The sequence below is a fragment of the Panthera tigris genome, chromosome D1 (genome assembly GCF_018350195.1).
Source record: "Panthera tigris isolate Pti1 chromosome D1, P.tigris_Pti1_mat1.1, whole genome shotgun sequence".
Taxonomy (NCBI): Eukaryota; Metazoa; Chordata; class Mammalia; order Carnivora; family Felidae; genus Panthera; species Panthera tigris.
In genome coordinates, this window is record NC_056669.1 from 58,598,112 (window position 1) to 58,620,019 (window position 21,908).

At 54.0% G+C, this 21,908-nt stretch overlaps 1 protein-coding gene across 1 annotated transcript in view; it reads left to right on the forward strand.

Annotated features, from left to right (window-relative positions):
* Positions 1-944: 944 nt before the first annotated feature.
* Positions 945-21,908, forward strand: part of PDE2A (phosphodiesterase 2A) — a 98,649-nt gene continuing 77,685 nt past the window's right edge. The window contains exon 1 of the mRNA XM_042958325.1: positions 945-2,627. Within this exon, the coding sequence (XP_042814259.1) occupies positions 2,587-2,627 (41 nt within the window). The 5' untranslated portion in view covers positions 945-2,586. The remainder of the gene's footprint in view (positions 2,628-21,908) is intronic.

The window sequence follows — 21,908 nt, forward strand, 5'->3', positions numbered from 1 at the left end:
GCCTTGGCTGTCTCTTCCCTTCCTGCACTGGCCGTCTGTTCCACCACTTCATCCCCCTGCCCAACAGGAATGGGGAGCTTCCTACCTCTGTGTGAGGTCACCCCTTCTTTCATAGGGCAGTTCTGACAGATCCTGGACCTGAAGCAGGCCCACAACACCTCAACCCTCAGGCCTGGGTCCCCAAAACCACCTTCCTGAGGTGAAGAAGCCATACCACCTTACAGCTGTTCTGGAGCCTGGGGTGGCTTTTTGCTCCTTTGTCAGCAAGGGCCTTGTCACCCATGGTGTGATCGGGTCTGTGCTTAGTGTGGGAACACAGGGAACTATGCCAGGCCCTTGGAATGGACTTGGTGCTCCTTCGGTCATTATGCTTGGAGTCACAGGTGGCAGCTTCCTGGCTGAGGAAGAGGCAGAGAAGCACAGTGAGATGGCTCCCTGAGCTTCCCGCTCTCCCCACCCCCAGGCGTCTGTTGCCAAGAGCCAGATGTGGGCCCATCCTGGTCCCCAGCCAGAGGGAGTCACCCAGGGGTTTTCAGGCCAATGCTCCGTGAAATCCATGTTCCACCAATTACCAGCCTTCCCCTGAGAAGGCTGAGGGATACTCTATGGTCTCAGTCTGCCCTTGGACAGGGATGGGGGGTGGTTTGCACAGAGCAGGTCAGTGAGGACCCCTCATCTACCTGTGTCCCCCCATCCACCTGCAGCCTTTTATTGAAGGCTTGCTCTGATGTGATTTTGCACTGAGCTCCAGAGCGCACCATTTCGTTTCCACACTCACCTGTGTCTCCCTCCTTCCTACTTTACTTCATCAACATTTCTCACTTGTCCCTGGTTAGGCTGCCCAAAGGCTGGGGACTGGGGCTGAGGTGAATAGGATTTTGGCCTGTTCTTGAGGAAAGGGTGATCCAGTAGAAGAAATTAGGTGAACCTGAGTGGGAGTGGGGGGGTGGGGGTTGTGAGGTGATAGGGCAGATGACAGGGAAGAGCGAGGCAGCCAGAGGCTGCTCAGCCCAGAACCCAGTGACCCCTCCTGCCCACCCTGTCCCCTGTGGGTAAGGGCAGGGTGTGGGCTGAACTGGTCCAGGAGGGATAGGCCAGGATTTGGAATGGGCAGAGAAAAGAAAGAGGAGAGGGAAGCGAGCCTGGGAAACAGGTGGTACCAAGTCAAAGGGGAAGAAAGGACTGGCTTAAGGAGTGGACCCTGCTGTATGTGGAGCAGAGGATGGAGACCTCAGGGCCTATCATGAGAGATTTCAGGTATCAGGCTGAGGAGCTTGGCCTTTGTCCTGAAGCCACTGGGGAGCCATGCAAGGATTCTGAGGAGTTACCTGACCAGATAGATAGTGCTCAGTGCAGGGTGGAGTGGAATAGGGGAGTTGAATTGGGGTAGGGGGCTGGAGAAAGACCAGAGGAGGAGGAAGTAAGCAGGGCCAGGGGGGTGATGGAGGGAGTGAATACATGGGAGAGAATTACAGAGGGAGAATTGGCGGTGATAGATTTGATACAGGAGGTGCAGGAGAAGGAAGAGGCAAAGCGACTTTGTAGTTTCTAGACTGGGGATTTGAAGTTTGCTGATGCCTTTGATAGAGACAAAAGATACGTTGGATGTGAATATTCAGGTGTATGGGGGCCTCTGGGATGTTCCCACAGATGTCCAGGAGGCAACCTGTATTGGTTGTCTGGAGCCCCAGAAACAGGGCTGGGCCTGGGTGGGGGTGGGGGTGGGGAGGCACTAGAAGTTGGTGCGTTTGGGGAAGGCTCCAAGCTCCCTGAAGGTGGGGTGGAGAAAGAGGAGAGAGACAGGGCGCGGTGCCCCTGTGAAGAGCACCCATGTTGAGGGGGCAAAAATAGGATGAGCCAGCGAGAGAGACAGAGGAGGGGCCGTCTGGAAGGTGGGAGGGAAACAGCCGAGCAGGAAGGCGGCGGGAGAGGGCGCTGAGAAGAAGCCGCCTTCTTTGGCAACGAGGAGGTAGCTGGAGCCTGCAGTCCTCGCGAGGCAGTGGGCGCAGGGCGGAGGCTGGATCTCAGAGGCTGCATCTTCCCGTCGCTTCGGGCGCCCACCCGCCTCCCAGCTTCCTCTCACCTCCTGCCAGATCCCCAACTAGCAAAAACCGGTGTCTGCTGACCGGCTGCAGGGCGGCGGGCCAGGGCCCGTGAACGCGGCACGCCCCGATCAGCACCCGGGAGAGCGGCCGGGGCCTGCGGCGGGGCGGGGCTTCGCGGTGATCGCTCCGGGCCCTCGGTTCCTGCCGCCGACCTAGCAGGCCAGATGGAGGTGGAGGTGGGAAGAGCAGGCCAGGACACCGGCCCCTCTCCCCTTTCAGAAGCACCCCCCCCAACCCCACCATTCCGGCAGTGCCCTACAGGAGCCCCTACCCCAGCATTTCAGGCTGTTACTCCCTCAGCCCCACCAATTCAACCTCTTTAGGAAAAGGGAAGGGAGGAGAGGACGACGGCTTTTTACTGGGAACTTTACAGACATTTCCAAAGCCTTACAACTCTTTGAGCTTGGAATTTGTGACCTCTCCTTTCAGATGAGAAAGCTGAACTGAAGTTCAGAGAAGTTAAATAACTTGCCCAGGGTGCATGGATGGCAGAGCTGGGTTTGACCCTCTACCTGCCTGGCTGTAAGTCCTAGAGTACCAGAGTACCCAGTAGTCCTGGATCTTGCACCTCATTCCTGCAGACTCCTTTGTTCTGGGGCAACTGTGGAGTCTGGTGTGGTAGTGGGATGGGAGGAGACCTTCCCTCCTACCTGTCTTGCTTGGGTATATTCCCAGGAGGTTTCTGAAGATGAGGCCTCCACCATCATTTCCAGAGTGAGAGGGCAGAAAGGAGGCTGAGGGGCAGGTGAGGCTTCAACGCACCAGCTTCTCCTGTGCCCGGCAGGTGCCCTCCTTTGAGCTCCTCTGACTCAGCTTCTTACTGCCAGGCTCCTTGGGGCGTGAAGGGGAGTTGTGAGAGGCCAAGCCTGGACATGATCCAGGGCCTTGGCTTTCTGGGCCCGAGAAATGCCTTCCTAGCCAGCAGGCATGGAGCAGTAAGGTCCCAGGTATGGGTCAGGCTGAGAAAACAGTTTGCCCAGAGCTTTCAGAGATCTGAAACTAGACCTTCTGGGGCCACAGTGGGAAGCAAAAGCTCCCTCATAGTTTCTTTCCTGACAGTAAGCCATGAGAAAACTGCTTTCTGTCAGCCTGGACAGGCCTCCTGCACAAGCTGCATCATTCCTGTCCATCCCACCACTGCTGCACCTCCGTGCCTGTTAACAGGGATTAGGTTTTCACTCAGTCTCATGGGCGCTTCTGCATGGGTCCTGTTGTGTGTGGCAGGGGTCCTTGTCCCCACAGGTCAGAGAAGTGAGGTTATTGGTGAGGATTACACATGGCCCCCATAGCCTGGAATATACCTGCTTTTCCTGGGGTCTCCTCCTTTTAAAGACTCAGCTGATATTCTCTTCTACAGGAATGCTTACCAACCCTAGACTGGGTCAGAGGCCCTGTTTGGGCACTACATACTCTGTGCTTCCCTCTGTCACACTACAAGTCATTTCATCTCCTGCCTCCCACCCCACCACACACACACCTTGACTGGGTGCTTCTCCAAGGCAAGGAGCCGTCTGAGTCATATTTAATGAAGGTGGCCAATGACAGGTGTTTGTGAACAAATGAATAAGTTAGTGGAGGAGCCAGCATTTGAACCCCCATTTCCCGCCTCAAGGTGTGGAGCATTTTCTTTTATGTCCAACAGGCCCTCTGCTGAGACAACTCCTTACCTGTCCATTGCCTAAAATGCCCCAATTCCATTGGGTTAAGGCTTCCTCCTGAGGAGTCCTCTCTGGCAACAGGGCAGAGGTACAGCAGGCCTCTTCCCATGCCTATAACCTGTGGACACTGAAAACCACGTGGGCAAGTTGTGCCCACAACTCCTAGTACAAGTGCATGTTTCTGGGCGCCTGGATGGCTCATTCAGTAGAGCATGTGACTCATCAGGGTTGTGAGTTTGAGTCCCATGTTGGGTGTAGAGATTAAAAATAAAATCTTGGAGGCGCCTGGGTGGCTCAGTTGGTTGAGCGTCCAACTCTTGATTTCGGCTTAGATCACGATCTCACGGTTCGTGAGTTCGAGCCCCACATCGGGCTCTGTGCTGACAGTGTGAAGCCTGCTTGGGATTCTGTCTCTCTCCCTTTCTCTCTGACCCTCCCCCACCCTCAAAATAAAGAAATCAACTTAAAAAAATATTTTTTTTAAAAAAGTGCATGCTTCAGCGTCAGCTCCCACAGTGTCCCAGCTGAGCAGAGCCACCAAGAGGTAGACTCAGTGACAAAGCTCTGAGTTCAAAGACCATTAGCAAGAGCACCCAGAGCCTCCTGCATCCCCAGCTCTATGCTGGGGATGCACCCCCTGTACATGATACCGACTCAGGAAGCCCAGAGGAACTGATTCTGCCTGGAGGCCCAGCCCTTCCTTTCTTGAGGAGGGTGAGAAGTGTCCCCTGACCCTGAGAGCCTCTGTAATGGGGTAGCACAGGGTCTGGGTTCCGTCCATCTTCCCCTCACCCCAGCTCCCATTCTAGTCCGTGCACAGTGCAAATCCTTCATCCTCGTACCTCTCTGGGTTCCTCTGTCTGTCTGCCTGTCTGTCTGTCTGTCTGTCTCTCTCCCTCTCTCCCCTCCCCCATTTCCATCTCTGCTTTTTTTTTTTCTTCTTTTCTTTTCTTTTCTTTTCTTTTCTTTTCTTTTCTTTTCTTTTCTTTTCTTTTCTTTTCTTTTCTTTTCTGTCTTTGTTCCTCTGTGTGTGTTTTCCCTATGCCTCTCTGATCTCTTTATATTTCCATCTTGATCTCTCTGGAGCTCTGCTCCCTTTCTTCTTCCCTTCATGTATCTCTCTCCTTCCTGTCTGTTTCTCTCTGTCTCTGTTTCTGTCTCTGTCTGTTCCTCTGTGTGTGAGTCTTTCTTTTCCTCTCTCCCAGCCAGAGTCTCTCTCTACCCCTCCCTCCCTCTCTCCCTCTCTGTCTGGGCCTCTCTGTTCCTCCTCCCTCCTCCCTCCCCCTTCTGCATTATCAGACCTGCTCCAACCTCCTCCCGGAGCCAGCCTAGCGGCAGAGGCAGTGGCAGCAGGAGAGGTGGGAGCAACTGGGGCAGCAGCAGCAGCGCTGGATTGGGGTATTGAGTCCAGACTGAGTTGGGGACAGGCTACTGCTCTTGGTCCTTGTGCCCACTGGGCCAGGCACCCTGCCTGGAACCCCGGGCAGGGTGGACAGGGCGAGGTGCCACCTTAGTCTGGCCGGGGAGGCAGACGATGAGGAGCGATGGGGCAGGCATGCGGCCACTCCATCCTCTGCAGGAGCCAGCAGTACCCGGCAGCGCGACCGGCTGAGCCGTGAGTACTATCCAGGGGCTGGGGTTTGGGTGAGCGGCTGCAAGGCATACCAGGGACTAGGGTCCTGGGAGTGCCGCTGAGGAGCTGGGGTTGGCGTGGAGCTGAGCCACGTGGGAGGATCGATCCTGCTCCTGGGCACCCCGTTGCTGGACTGTAGCCTGGGGCGGGGGGCGGGGAGGGTGGCTCTGCACAGGGGTGGGGGTTTCAGACATCAACCTAGGGGGTGATGGGGGTGGTGTCCCATAGAAGAGGCTGGGGGAGGGGTTGGTAATGAACCTGAATTATCCTTTCAGGGGCTAGGGGTGGGGGGTGTCTCTGCAGGGAGTTCCAAGGAGGTCTGGGGGGCTGAGATAAACTGGTTCAGGACCCTAGAGAAGGATGAGATGTCTGTGACCCAGTGTTGTGTGTGTGTGTGTGTGAGAGAGAGAGAGAGAGAGAGAGAGAGAGAGAACAAACATGAATATGAATAAGTGGCACTGGAACAGAATAGGGTCCCGGGCCACCGCCTTTTGTGGGACTGGGATTCATAGCCACTAGTTTTGGCAACTTTACCCCAAAACATCTGTCCCAGAGAGAGCCACAAGGCTGGTTGAATGAGGCCCCTGTGCACCAGCCTCATGTGCATCCACGTGCATGGGTGCATGTGCAGGTGAGTGGAATGGGGGGTTCCATGGAGGCTCCCCTCCACCATCTGAGGGCTGCTGAGGTGGGGGGCAAGGGGTGTGTGTCTTCAGGTCAGTGGAGGTGCAGTTCTATGTCTGCACGTGAAGGTGTGTGTATGTGTGTTACAGGTGTGAGGTGCAAGGGGACCTGTGGGGTGTACAAGGGCCTGTAGAGTCCTTGGTGGCTGAATGTGCGGTGGCCTGGCAGGATGTGTGAGCAAACCTGTGTGACTGTGAGAGGTCATCTGCGCACGTGTGAGTGCAGGTTGCCGTGTGTGTGGGTGTAGGTGTGTGTGTGTTAGTTTGAACGTATGTGCTGGCACGCATGTTAATCTGTGTGCCGCGTCTGCAAAATAAAGTGACTCAAAACTGAGCACGTTGTTCGATTCCACGCACCTTCCTGTTTGTGTGCTTATTTGTTAATACGTGAATATTAGTGTTGCGCTGTGTGTGTGTGGCATAAGTGTTCGGGTGTGGGTGTGTGATCGTGTGCTGGTGCGCTTGAGTGTATATTGGTGCCTGTGTGGCTGGTGTACGTGTGTGTGTCTCTATGTGTGTGTTCATCCGACTGTGCGTGGGTGGCTGTTTCCTTCCCCTGCTGGTTGAGGACACAGCTGGGACGCTGTGACCCACCGAGGCAGGGCGGGGGTGGCTGAATGTGCGACCACCTCTGTGAGCCCAGGACAATTCATTCTACACCCTGTGGGGAGACGCAGAAATGAAATAGGCAACAATGGCCCTGCCCTCTGGGGCCTCCTAAGCTTCCTAGACATAAAATGGCTTGAGAATAATTAAGCTTAAAGATCAGGATCTAGCTAACAGGTGGGGGTGGAGTGGGAGCAGCATAACAAAGGCCCTGGGTGGGAATCCCCCGTATCCCTGGAGCAGCGAGGAGGCTGACCAGGTTGGTAGCAGCCGGTCCTGCAGGACTTTGAACTCCAGGCCTCTTGGGCTCTATCCCGAGGGCCCTAGGGAGTCCAAGAAGGTTCTGTGTGGTGGAGGGACAGAATTCCGTGAGTTTGAGAAAGCTTCCTCAGTGGCATGGTCAAGGTTGGACTAGCAAAGAGAGACAGGACAGGGGGGCCAGGCCACTGTGGACATCAGGGAGGTCCGGGGCCAGGTGGGCCAAGGGGCAGATGACCAGGGCCTTTCTGAAGGGAGAGGTTGGAGGGCTTAGAAAACGATGGGATGGGGGACGTCAAGGTGGCTCAGCTTGGACTCAAGTGGGAGATGCAGTGGCAGGACCTCAGAGGGTCAGGATGTTGGAGGGAAAAGCTGTTGGAAAGCTCAGGCCAACGAGGTAACAGGAGAGATCGATCCCCTGTAGGACTTCTGACCAGGATGAAGAGGGTTGGAGATCATGGAGCCGTGGAAACTGAGGCTATGTCTTTGTCAACCTGCTCTGGCTACGAGGCTGAGGCTGAAGCTCTTTATCAGAGGCAAACCGAGGCCTCTTTCCTCAGGGCCTGCAGGGGACCTGTTGGTTGCCTGAACTGGGTTGGCTCAGTGAGGGTTAATCGCCTTTATGCTCCCCACACCCCCCAGTTGCCCCTGCCCACCAAGCAGCTCCTGCCACTCTTTCTGCTTCCCACTCCAGCCTCCTGTCCCTGGGGACTGCTGATGGCTTGGCTGGGATCTAGCCAAATAGGGGAGGCAGAGCTCCCAGCAGTACCCGCCTTCGGTCTTAATGGCCTGGGAGTCTCACCCTGAGCCGGGCTGCTGTCGGGTCAGGCCTGTGCTCCCCAGGCTCCTGCTGCTTGGGCCTGTACAATCTACCCACTTGGCATGCTCCTGTTCCTGCATTTCTGTGTCCACCCATTCATTGATTCACTCAACAGCGACTCTCCAATGCCTGCTTGGTGCCCACGGGGCTGGTCACTGGGGACACAGAATGGACCCAGACCCAGACCCTGCTCTCAGGGACTCCCGGTCTGATGAGGGAGGCAGGAGTGGAGACCTATAACCTTGCAGTGTGAACAGTGCTGTGCAGAGGGAAGCCCCTGGAACTGTGGGGCCCACACCAAGCCGGGGCTTCAGAGGATGAGTCACTTGAGCTGCATCTTGAAGGATGGATGGGGATTGCCCATGGGAAGAGCAGAGGGAACAGCATGGAAATCCGATGTGAAAGTGCTGTGTGATCAAGGAACAGAAAGGGGTTGGGTTGGCAGGATGAAGAAGGGAGTGGAGAAGAGGAAGAAAGGGCAGGAAGAGCCAGATTCTGTAGTCTCAAATGCCAGACTAAGGGGCTTGGGTTCCCCTCTTAGGACTGGGTTGCTGAGGAAAATTTTTGAAAAGGAAGCCTCCTCTAGGAAGCCCTCCTTGGTTCCCCCTCCCTCTGACCCCATGATCCACCCTGAGGTCTCCCTGATAGTACAGCATCAAGAATGTGGCCCAGGGGCACACAGTTGGCTCAGGCAGAGAGCATGTGACTCTTGATCTCAGGATCATGAGTTTGAGCCCCATGTTGGCCATGGAGCCTATTTAAAAAAAGAAAAAAGAATATGGCCCAGAGTTGGTCTTTCCCTGTGATGCCCCCGTGTGTGAGGTCCTTTACCCAGCCAGCTAAGGAGCAACTCTAAGGCAAGAGCCACCCCCTCATGCTTCCCAGCACAGGGCTGGGCACCTAGGTTCAGTGCAGCCTCCCAGTGGGAGAGGACATGAAGAGCATCTGGGCCACCTTCTAGCAGTTGCTTTACTCCTTCCTGCAACCTGCCCACAGATCTGATCAGCCCTGCTTACATACCCCCGGGACGGGATGCTCATCCCTTCCCTCTTGGGCAGCCCTTCCCTTGGAGTGGTTTTATCTGTCCTGGGCTCCTTTACAAGGCCTGGCTACTTGGCCTTGTGCCCTTTCTCCATCCTGGGTCACTGTCCTTCCCCCTCAGCAGGGCCAAGCTGGGGCATAATGGTTCAGGAGTGGTATGAACACATCGTGGGCAGAGAATAGAGAGAGATAAGCAGCCCTTATTCCAACTACAGATGGTCAAACTGAGATGGGCCAGTCCCTGACCCCTCTCCAAAAGGAATGATAAGGAAGCAGGCATGGCCAAGAAAGGGGATGAGGATAGACAACGGGAAGAACTTCCTAACAGCCCAGAGAGGTGTGGAATCTCCTGACTCTGTGAGAGTGGGCATGAGGGGGAAGTCTTCCGGGACAGGAGGGAGAGCTGGAGACTGAGGCACTCACTTCTGCCCCTCCTGCAGGTGAGGGAAGTCTTCCAGGGAGAGGGGGACTGCAGGGGCTGAAAGAGATAGGGGAGGGGGATCAGGATTCATTCATCCATTTATCTGACATTTACTGGGTTGCTGCCCGACCAGACGTACCAGCTCTGTGGGGAGATAGAACAGTGACCACACGGAGGGACGCCCATGATCTCCCCTACCTCTGCCAGTGGCAGGAAGGTATTTAAGAAGAGGGGCTCTTGGAGCTAGCCTTAGAAGGAAGAATTCCTTCATGAGGCAGAATTGACAGCCCCACAGGAAGAGCACATACCATGTGCAAAGGCCTCGAAGGGAAAGCAAGCATGGTTTTGTTTATGTAAGGACTGTAGGAATTCAGAGTGGCCTAATCATGAAGTGCAAGGGTAGGGGAAGGTCTGGGCAGAGAAGGAGAAGGAGACAAGTGAGGGAATTGAGGTTAGACTATAGGAAGCACTTTCTGTGACCAAGGTGCCGCCAGCAGCTTTGACTTGGAGGCGTCATTGTGAATTTGCAACTTCTTGGTCTCTCCCAGTGCCCCCATCAGGGCCTGCGGAGGGGCTCCTCCTTGCTTGAGAATGGGATGTTCAGTGAACAGAGACCCTGAAAATGGGGGAGCGGCAGCAGTTGAATGTGAGCCCCTTCCAGAAAGTGGCATGCAAATGAATGCAAAGTAATATGCAAATAAGCCAGCTTAGGCTTGGCAGCTTTGTCTGGGAGGATGAGACACCACCCCCTTCCACGCTGGCCTCCCACCTCCTCTGCCCCAGCCCCCCACTCCTCCCCACCCCCAGAACAGCCAGAACAGCCTTCTCTGCTGCTTCGACTGCCCTAGCTTGTGTGAACCACAAGATTGTGGCCTCTCGGTCGGGGACCATGGGCTCCCTGTCAGCACCCCCATCTTCTCAGGAAGTCGATATATTTAGTAACGGATGTTTTCAACACATTTATCTCCCATTGTTCAGCTGCCCGCTCCCTGGGAAAGGCCAGGTCCCCAGTGACATGACCCACTTTTTGAATTCCCTGAAGTCCCTTTTCACTGCCCTCCCTGAAAAACAGGAGGCAACTGGGGCTTGGTGCAGCAGAAGGGATTTAAGTCAGATATCTGGAAGGACTTCCCAACGGTGTAGTTGCTGAAAGACGTGGACCCTGAGGCTTCTGGGTTCTCACCTTTTAGATGGCTACCTGGGTTCAAAGCCAGAGGAGGCTTTGAGAATAGGACAGTGAAGGCAGTAGACAGGTGGAAGTTCAGATATCAGCACCATTACTCTGTAGCTATGTGGTCCTGGGCAAGCTACTTAGCTTCTCTGAACCCCATGTGAATAGCGAAGTGGGAACAATAATACTTTCCTGGCAGGATCACCATGAAGAATCTGGAAGTGGAGAGCTTCATGGCAGGCATGCAGCAGGTGCTCATAAAGGTTAGCTGTTGCCATTATAAACCACCCACACTCACCTACACTTTTAGAAAGATTCAGTGGGGGGCTGGAGGGGGAGAGACCAGAGCTAAGAGCCCAGAAGCTGTCATCGTGTGGGAGACACGAGGAGGTCTGAAATGGAGCCGCGGTGGTGGGAATGGTGAGCAGTGTGGATGCTCTGTGGGAGGGGCCCTCAGAGACATGTGACCACCTCCCTCAGCTGCCCTGACTGGTCAGGGACTAATCCCCAGGGAATACAATGGAGGAAAGGGCTCCATGAGGAAGAGGTTAAACCAGTGGCCACACCCATGGCAGTCTGCGAGTCATTCTGGGAGTTGTAGTCTGGCGTGAATTTGCAGTAAGTAGACTTAGTACGGCCTCCTTGGATCCAAATCCACACTCTGCTGCTGAGGCAGGCTGGGGACAGGCCCTGGAGGGTGCTGGGGGATGCAGGGCCCAAAAGTGGAGCAGCTTCGCTCCCTCCCCAGGGACCCCTCAGCCTGCTTCATGTTGGGCAGTGCAGGTGGGGGTAGGGATAAAAGGATTAAGCCATAATTAGGACTCTTCACACATCCACACAGAAGTTTACAGCTTCCAGAACACTGTTTTCACATCTATGATCTCATTTAATCCTCACCACAAACCCAAGAGACTCCTGTTTTCTGGATCAAGAAACAGAGGATCTGAGACGGGAAATAACTTGTCCAGAGGTATTCAGCCGGTGACTGATGGAGCCAGGCTTGGAGCACATGTCTGTCTGCCCCCAAAGTTCCTGCTCTTTCCATGGGTTATTGTTCCAGATGGCAAAGGCCAGGCGTTGAAGGACAGGCAAGATACAGACAATTAGACATCTCAGCAGAGGACCGAGGAACAAAGACCTGACTCAAGGAACAGAAAGCAAAGGCTGAGCCCCTTGGGATATAAGGCTAAGAGGTGGACTAGGCAGACCCCAGGCAACTAATCCCAGGCTGGGAATTTGGACTTCTTACCACAGCCCACCAGGATCTTCCCAGGAGTTTTGAGCAGGGGCAGGTCCTGATTAGGGCTGGACTTTGGGAAGATTGATTGATGTTGCAGTCTGGGCTGAATGGTTAGGAGTGGAGAAACAAGACAGCCTGAGGCTTCTGAAGTACATCCGTGGTGCTCCCAGAACTTTGCTCGAACTTCTTCCCAACTTATTCCTCCTCTTCCTCTTCCTCCCACTTCTACCCTACTCCCCTCCACCCCAGCCTGGGGAGGGAGGACTGTGTACCTTAGAGCTGTGCTGTAATGCCCCCTGTCTCCAGCAGGGGGTGCTGTCACACACAGTCGGTTGCAGCCTGGATCTTGTGTTTGAAGGGCCAGCGGGAGGAAAAGGCTGGACAAAGAGCAGAGATGAAGAGTGGAGCAAGGGTAGCCCATTGTTCTGGCCGAGGGGGAGAGGGCCCTACTGAAATGACACAGGGAGGAAGGAGGGCTGAGGAGAGACTGGACCGCACACAGCAGGGACAGACATTTTAAAGGGATTAAGCCAGGGGACGAGATATTTTCTTCTCACAGTTCTGGGACAGGCTTAGATTTGGAAATGGATCTGGAATGACATTGCAGTTGGAGTCTGGGTTTCTATTGGATTGTGATTTACTTGATGCTGAGATGAGGGGTAAGATTAGTTGGTTTATTTGTGTTTCTCTGTGTGTGTGTGTGTGTGTGTGTGTGTGTGTGTGTGTGTGCGCGCGCGTGCTTGTGCCTGAATGTGAACTTCCAGTTGCGTATGTATGTTTATGGGTCTGAGAATGTAAGAGTGTGTGGGTCAGTGTTTGTATAAAAGTGTGGACACATTCCTATGTGTGAATATGTGAGTGTCTATTTTTATGCCTGATTATTGGTAAATGCTTATGTGTATGTGAGTGTGTGTGCACCTATGTGTACGGTGTTATGTACATGTGCTCTAATAAAACTGTGTGTGGGTGCGTAACTCTGTGTATGTGGCTGTCCGTGCTTGGGTGTAAAGGCACGGATGAGTGAATATGTGTGAAGGCACTGACCCAGCAAAGCCACGCCCAAGGTCTGAACATTCAATACTTTCTCTTCTGACTCCCACCTGCCTGAAGATAGAGAGAAGATGTGTATGGACTTGGGCTGGAGGGGCTGTCATGTGTAGGGCTGGGCTTCCCTCAGGAGACGCCGGAGCCCCCTACTAGTCAGTGAGGGCTCTAGAGGAGCACGGTGTCTTGTATTCAAGCTGAGGCTGGGCTAACCAGGATCCAGGGCTATCACATGGAGATGCTGGACATGGCCATACCTGTACCCCGCTAAGAGTTCCAGGGACCCCCCCCCCACCCAGTCCTCTTGTATAGATGCAGCTCCTGAAGCCCAGAGAGGGGTAACGGTCGACTCAGCGTCACAGCAGGATCCAGGGTGAGATGGCAAGTCCCAGATCACAAAGAGGGGTGGGTCTGGCCTAGACAGCCTCTCTCCGGCCTCTGGAGCAGATGGGGAGCTCAGAGTAGAGATCCAGTTCTGTGGCATGAGGCCCCCTCCTGCACCTGGGCATTCTCACTCCTCCTGAGCCTTGGATGATTCCTTTGAAGTTTCTACCAGAGTGTCTGCCGGCTGTGAGGCTCCTCCCGGGAACTTGTGAAGTCTGTCATTCCGTGGAGCATGGTGATTCCATGGAGAGGAGTACAGCAGTGGAGCGGGACCTGGGGAGGGGCCTCATCTTTGCATCAGATGCTTTTCTAGGTTTCTACTATTCTAAAATTTAAGGCGTTCCGCATAATCCCTCCTTGGGCTCTTAGTGCTGAAACGGTGCTGGGGTTGCTGGGGAGTCCTGGAAGCCGGGCTTGGCTCAAAGAGAGGGGGCAGGGCAGTCCCACAGGGAAGGGGCTCCCCTAAGGGGGAGGGATGAGCTTCCTGCCCATAGTGCAGGGGCACTGGGCAGCCTGGCTAGGGAGACTGCGGAAGAGACTCCTGTCCCAGCAGAGAAGCTGGCTGCGAACTCTCTGAAGTCCTTTCAAAGTGTAGCTGCCATGGAGGTGCCAGAGAAGGTGCCCACTCAGTATGGGGAAGTTTGAGCCCCACAGTGCTTTTCCCAGTGGCCTGGGCAGTGAGAAGATGCAAACAGGAGATCCCCTTTCCAGGGAAACTGGAAAGACGTCATCTTCCTGGAGGTTTGGGATTGGAGGCGGGGGGCTGGATTTGAAGACACCGGTGGAGCCAGGGGTGTGATGGGTAGGAGATGGTGGCTTTGCTGGCAACACTGGCAGGGAGGGGGCAGACAGGCAGCTAGCTTCCTTTTTTTTAAAAAAATTCATGTTTATTTATTTTTGAGAGAGAGAGAGTGAGTGAGCAGGGGCAGGGGAGGGGCCAAGAGAGAGGGAGAGACACAGAACTTGAAGTGGGTTCCAGGCTCTGTGCTGTCAACACAGAGCCTGACACGGGACTTGAACTCGTGAACTGTAAGATCATGACCTGAGCTGAAGTCAGACGCTTAACCGACTGAGCCACCCAGGCGCCCCCAGCTAGCTTCTGTTGAGCCGAGTTGTGGGGGGCTCTAAGGTTGGAGGCCCATTGTGAGAGGTTCAGAGCTGGGTTCCGGGTGGTGTGGGGGCAGAGGCTTTCTGGTGCTGTGGACTGGGCAGGGATTGGGGAGAAGAGAAGAGAAGCAGACAGCCGGGCACTGCATCCTTCCCATGCCAGAGAATTCAGAGTCGTCTTAAAACTCCAAGTAGGGTGTAGTCTGCGGGCTAGATGGAGAGAACTGACAATTACAGAGTACCCTTTATATTTTTCAAATTACCTTGTTTAATCACCTCAACAATCCTTCAAGGAGCTCGCACTATTTTGTAGAGGGGAAACAGACGACACACTTACGTGGTTTAATTGAAGGCAGTTTGATGAAGCAAGCATCTTGGAGACGGGGTAGGATGAAGGGATGCAACAGGGCATGGTGAGGTCCCCTGGACCAGCATCCACGAGGCCTGCGGGGCAGAGAGAGTGCTACAGATCTGAGAGCCAGGGGCATGAATAAAGGGCTGCTCTGCAGAGGAGGAGGCTGTCAAAGGAGACGAGTGGAGGTCTGGAGGGACAAGGGGCAAATGGTTGATGGGAACCTGAAGCTCAGAGAGGGTGCCAACTGCTCCCTACCTCCTTCTGCCCTGCTCCCTACTTGAGCTGCACTGGGGCTCTGAAGAATGTCATTCTCAGGATTCGGTGTGCCCTGGGCCCCCACTGAACCATCATCTGCTCATTGACCCCACCCCTCCTCAAGGATGCCCTCACGTGCCCCGCCTTGTGCTTGTCACCCTGGCCATGGAGATGGACGGGACGGTCCTTGCCCTCCCCTTTGCTAGAAGCAGGCAGTGAACCTTATGGGGCGAGTGCAGGGAAGGAGGAAAGCCCATGCTGGGGCCACTGCTTGGAGACTTCTCTGAGGAGGTGATGATGGGTCTCGGCCCTGAAAAATGAATGTGAGTTTTCCAGGTGAGGGAGGAGAGGAAGGTGATTCTAGGCAAACAGCCAGCACAAGCAAAGGTGTGACGAACGACAGCAGGAAGTCAGGGTGGCGGGGCCAGGGCTGCTGGGCTGGAGGAAGGTCCTGTGGTGGAGGCCCAGCTCATGTAGGGAAGCCAGGGAGGGCGTAAGCAGGGTCACGGTTAGCTTTGGGTTTAGGAAGCCCCAAGTGAAGGGTGCATTAGAGGGGCCAGTGAGGAGGCTGGTGTGGAGACCCAGGTGAGAGGCAAGATGGCCACGATGCAGGTGTCTGAGGACAAGTGAGCTGTGTAGACAGGTCAGAGGAGGAGTGACAGTCCCCAACCCCTGGCTCACCCATCTGAGCTATGGCCCTAGTTCTGCAGTGTCCGCCCACTAATGCAGGGATGGGTGACAACTCTAGACTCTCTTCCAGGAGCACCCTTCCCTGCCTCATCCTGCCTGTGGCTTCCGCACCCCAGAGCACCCGTCCATGGCAGCCACTGGCCACGCTGCAGACCATAGCCCCCAAGAGCAAAGCCGTGTCCCTGCCGCCTCATCTCTTGATAACATGTATGACTTGCCTGCTGCGAAGTCTGATAAAATCCTCCCTTTTAAGACCATCATCATGGGGTGCCTGGGTGGCTCAGTCGTTAAGATCTGACTTCGGCTCAGGTCATGGTCTCACGGTTTGTGAGTTTGAGTCCCACGTCGGGTGAGCTTGCACCGCACTTTGGATTAAAAAAAACACAAGCCCACTTTGGGTGAGTCCCGCTTCTCTCTCTCTCTCTCTCTCTCTCTCTCTCTCTCCCGGCCCCCTCTCCCTGCCCCTTTTGGGATTCTCTCTCTGCCCCTCACTCACTTGTGCCTTCTCTCTCTCTCTCTCTCTCTCTCTCAAAAAAAAAAAAAAAAAAAAAAGCTTCATCCTGGAGTTTGATCTCAATCCCTCTTGCTGTCCAGAGCCTGGGCCTTGGACTCCCTGGGAAATGAGTCAATGAGATGGCTCCCTCCTGGTGCTGGGGGCAGTTATGGGCTTTGGCCAAGCCAACTCATCCGTGTGCCTGAGTGCCAGTGGGGACCCACTTCAGCCTCCGCTGGGCCTCAGGTCCTTGACTTGTTATCAGCGTTAATTGGCATCTCCAGTGCGGCCTTCCACCCCACTAAGCGCTTGACAGTCACGAGGTGCTATTGTGTGCGACTGGATTCCACCTCTTGCACCCTCCTGCCCCAGGCTTCTGGTTCTAGCTGCCTGAGCCAAGCCACCAAGCGTCCCAGCCACAAACATAGAGCTCCAGGTGTGGAGAAACAAACAAACAAGAGAAAAGCTCAGCAGACACAGAAGCCCACACACAGAGAAGCAGACCACAGTACAAAGACATGGAGAGACCCACAATGAACACAGACATCAATATATACTGAGGAACGGAGACAGGACAAATCTTTTTTTTTTTCTTTTAATGTTTGTTTATTCTGAGAGAGACAGAGAGAGCGTGCGTGAGCAGGTGTAGAGGCAGAGAGAGAGGAGAGAGAAGGGGCATCTGGGCGGCTCAGTCGGTTGAGCGTCCGACTTCAGCTCAGACCATGATCTTGCGGCTTGGGGGTTCGAGCCCTGCATCGGGCTCTGTGCTGACAGCTCGGAGCCTGGAGCCTGCTTCAGATTCTGTGTCTCCCTCTCTCTCTGCCCCTTCCTCACTCATGTTCTGTTTCTCTCTGTCTCAAAAATAAATAAACATAAAAAAAAAAAACTGACCTTCCAACCCGGGTATACACACGAGCAACACAGATGTGGATTTACCACACAGAAACACACACTTGGCATAAATACAGACCGCCTATCAGGAAGCCAGACCAAGCTACCTTTGGTTCTCCACTTGTGCAGCCTCTCTGCCCTCTGGGCATATGCTGTTCCTTTGTCTAGAATACTCTTCCTGGATGCTCCCTCCCTTCACTGGGTTAATTCCTATCACTCTTTAGTTCTTGGCCTCCCTTCCATACTCCCCAACCTTGGAGCTGTCCCCTGCTACATGGCATCCCTGACTGTTTTCCAACCCGTCTTTGACAAGCTTGGGGATGAAACTTTTGCCTGTGCCTGGTGAGGTGGTGATTGGGGTTGTGACTGGGCCATCGGGAGCCAAACAAAGACAAATTTTGGGGGCACTGAGTCAGGAATAACAATGAGGAGTCCTGGCTGCTCAGGGTGTGAGCAGGCATTTAACCCACAGGCTGGCATAGCCAGATGTCCTCTGCCTCATTTTTTTTTCTTTTGTGTTTCTTCTAGGCTTGCTGCCCAACCCAGTTCCCTCCTTTCCCAAAGCCAGTCCTGCCTCTTGCCACCTCTCTGCGCTCACACATGCTCACTCGCCCTCTTCACTTGGGTGTACCCTGCCTCTACTTCTAAGCCTGGGGAGAACCTCATGATTCAAGGCCTGGGGTCGGAGGCACATCCTCCATACATGGTCTCCTAACCCATGCCATTTAGCTTGATAAAGGGAGGTGTAGAGGGGAGTGGTTATGAGCACAAGCCTTGGGGACTGTCTCCTCATTCAAGTATCAGCTCCTCCACTTCTTGGCAGCAGGACGTGTGTGAGTTCTGCCACCTTTGTTCCCTCATCTGTAAAAGGGGCACGCTAATAGAGCCCACCTCATTAGGGCTGCTGCAAGGATTAAATGAGACAAGTGTGTGATGTACGTGGCATGCAGTTTGGCTCCCCTTTGGGCTGCGTGAGAGCTGAGGGAGAGCTAATGAGATCAAGGACGTGCAAGTGCACCCGGGAGGTGCCTAGTGAGTCCTTGCTAATTGGAACTGAGTGAAACAAACATCCCTGTGAGTACCTACTATGTGCCCTCCATGACTGGTTCTTTGCACCCTCCCCCCTCAGTTTCTGTGTGACTGCTGAGCCTGAACTGTTGTTTTGCTATGGGGGGGGGGGGGCTCAGCAGGTGGGGGCGTGACTTCTTTTTTTAAATTTAATTTTTTATGTCCATTTTATTAAAGTATAATTTACATACAATAAAATCGCCACTTTAAAGGGTATGATTCGATGAGTTTTAGTAAATGTATACAGTCATATAACTACCATTTCAATCAAGAATAGAACAGTATTCCCCCCCCCCCAAACTTCCCTGTGCCCTTTGCAGTCAATCTCTTTGGGGGATGACTTTTTACAGGGCTGTGAGAGGTCCCGGGTTTTCCTTGAGCTGACAACCTGGGCACATAGACTGGGATGCTTCTAACATGCTGGGAGATGCCAAGGAACTGCCCACCCTTTCTGGCCCTTGGTTCCTGTAGACTGGCAGAGGTAATGAGGCCAAAGAGGGGAAGGGATGCTCAGGCTGTGATCTCCTGAGGGTAGACTCTGGTCTGAGAGCCAGGTCAGTTGGAAGTGGTGGCCTCAGAAATGCACAGAGTGGGTGACAAAGTAGAGAGTTGGTGTTCCCATAAACCTGCCTCTTGATCAGGTAGGTGAGCCCTGTGGCCCTGATGGGAATGGCTATGTGTTGGTCCAGACTGGAGCAGTGGCCTACCCAATATGACTCCACATGTCTTCCTGTCTCCCCCTTCCAAGAGCTGTAAACCCCTCCGTGGATTAGCAATTCCCTGAAAAGAAGGGGGGCACTTTTGTTCCCCAGTTCTAGAACCAAATATTAAAGCAATTATGTAACTAGCAATAAATTACTTAAAGTAGTGACTCACTCAGCTTAATTAGAGTGAGAGCAGGGAGGGATTAAGGTATTTTTAGAGCACACACCTCACTCCCTCCTGGGGGGGGGAGGCCTCTGTGCAAGGTGGGGGTGGAGAAAAGGCTGGGAGCTCACAGAAGCACCCCAGGTGTCTGCAAGGAGATGAAAGCCAATCCTCCATCCCGCTGAGGTCTCAACAAAGACAGGCCAAGTCAGAGCTGAGGCAAGAGGGATTCAGATCAGACCCAAGGAACACTTTCCAGAGGTGCTTATTGGAGAACTGAGAACAGAAAAATTAGGTTATGAACTCTTTGAGGGCAGGGACTAGGTCTGTGATCCACCTTCCCACCTTTACTGGTTACTAGCTGTGTGGTTCCTTTGTCACCCCAAGCTTCAGTTTCCTTCACTGTCAAATGGGCATAATAATATCCACCTTCACACATATTGTAAGGATCAAGTGGGTTAATGTGTGTAACTAACACAGACTCCAGTACTGACTTAACAGGACAAAAATCTCCAAGAAGACAGGGAGTGGGTCTGTTTTGTTCACTGTTTTATCCCAAGCTGTATTCACGGGGCCACACGTAGTAAGTGTTCAATAAATGCCTGTTGAGTGAGTGCTTGTTAGTTTCATTCCCATTCTCCTACTTCAAATGGGTCCTTGTTTCAAGGTTTGTGGATGAAGAAACTAAATGAGTGGAGGGCAGGGGTGCCTCTCAGGTGGAGACTGGCTTTTCTCCCCCAAGCTGAGGAACAGATGACTTAGAACATAAAAAGACCAGACTTCCAGAGACTGGCCAGGGAGAGTTTGGAACCATGGACAGCTCCAGCCTGGGCTAATGGCCTTAGTCTCCTGGTTGCCTGAAGCTGGGCTGGGCTGGGAGGGTCCACCCAGGCTACCCTCAACTGCAGTCCAGTCTGACTGGAGAGACCAGGACCCTCACCCACCGTCATTGGGAGTTCAGGGGAAGGAGGATGAGTGTGAGATGGGGCATCCTGAAAGCTTCCTGGAGGAGGGGATGGGATTGCCTGGGAAGATTTAGGCAGAGAGAATATCCAGGTGCCTGTAAAATGAAATAATAATTTTGATCCTATAGATTTTCCAAGAGGATTGAATGAATTACTTTTAAGGAATGCCTGGCACCTGCCTGCTTGGAAAGGGTACAACATAGGGGCTCATTTCTTCCTGCTTCCCTCCACCCCTTCTCAATGCCTGTGATTTGAGGAGGGACATCCCTCTGTCCTGTTGGGGACAGCAGGACCTGGATAACTGCTCAGAGATGCTGGGGTATGGGGATTCCTATTCTAGCCTTCACTGACCCCCAGCTCTGACTGAGCTGGACACATAGTAGGTGCACAAGACAGACTGAGGGACGGTCTGCAATCCTCCTTCCTATCAGGGCATTGGGAGGCTGAGGGAAAGACATGGCAGGGTTGGGGTGATGGAGTTTAATCCCTGGTCCTCCCCTAGGCCCATAGCCCCAAGACTCCTGCCCCTAGTGGCTGCTCTGATCAGTTTTGACTAGCTCTCCTCACACCTCGCTGGCCTCTCAGGGCTCTGGCGATGAATTAGTGATGACAGCTTTGCACCATCACTATGACGACCAGGCATGTTCTTAGCCTCCAGTCAGGGTGCAGCGGCAGAGGCCAGAGACCCCTTTGGCTCTGAGCCTTTGTACTGTTGTGTGTGATGGGGCTGGGGCCCAAAGGGGGAGCAGGGGGGAGGAGAGCAAGGGATGGAGCAGAGACCAGGGCATAGGGACTCCATCTGGAGTAGATGAACATTCCTTCAGATTGTTAGATCCAAAGGAACCTTAGGGACAGTTGTTTCTCTTCCTCCCTGCTTTCTCTTTCTTTTCATTCCTCTCTCCCTTCCTCCTCCTTTCTTTCCTTCCATTTTCTTTAAGCCTCATCCCTGTTCAAGGCCCTGAGCTGCCCACCTCTTTCTCCTATCCTGGGAATCAGGCCCAGCCCAGCCCTCACTCTTAGGAGCCCAGAGTGAGATGGGGACATAGACCAATCCTGGTCTTGGCTTCAGAGAAGGTGTGTGGGAGCCACTGGTGGTTCTGCAAGGGGGGCTGACTTAGCTCAGCCAGAGGCTGTGCAAACAGCTTTGCAGAGGGAGTGATACTTCTGGCCCTGTTGAGTGAGGATATTTTCCAGTGCAGAGGCAGAGGATCAGAGGAGAACAGGTAAACCATGAGTCCAGAGGTGAAATATAAAGAGGGGTGGGGGGTTGACAAAAATGCAGAGCAGCCTACATGCAGGAGTGTAGCAGGGCACAGAGGAGGACTGAAGCCTGGGGAAGGACTGAGAGGGAATGGCTGCAATGAGCAGCTTGCAGGGTGTCCCATAGGGAAAAAGGAGCCCCTGAAGAATTTTTGTTCTTGTTGCTTGTTTGATTTTCGGGATGGGAAAATTGAGGCCCAGGGAGAGAAAGTGACTTGATCAAGCTCACTGAGGTCATTAAAGACAGACTGAGGCTGTGGGCTCTGTCCGGATCCTACTCTATAGACCCCAGCTAGGACCTCTTGCCCCAGACTTGCTGGCCAGGAGTTTTCCAGGTAACCACCACTTCCCAAAGGTGAGGAGGGCCCATGGGTGACCCGCCCCTAGTTTGAATGAAATTTGAGAAGGCAAGAGCTGTGCTTATGCGCCATCCCCTGCCTCTTGTGTGGTGGGGGTAGTGGGGGAGGGCATTCAAGGAAGGACCTGGGAAGCCAGGGGCTTGGGTGGGGTCAGCAAGTGATTAGGGTCAGAAACTTGGGTGTTTGGTCTCCCAGCCCAGGCACTGTGCCACATCCCCTTACTTTGCACCCCCAGGAATCTTTGGCCAAATTGGGCACCAATAGGAGGAAAGGGCATCTCTGGGGCCCTCACGTTCGGCCTGATATTGGGCCTGATGTGGCTGGAACTTATCAGGGCAGAGAGAGCCATTTTAGCCCCATTGTCCCAGGGCAACAGTGACTCACTCAGGGTTGCTGAACAGGTCAGTGCTGGGCTGGGCCTGGCTGCCTGGCCCTTAGCCTGTCTACACTCCCCCCACCTCACAGCTGTCCCCTTGCCTTGCTTTCACCCTACTCTGCAGCGTTGCTGGGCCTGCCAGCTTTGATGGATGGCCC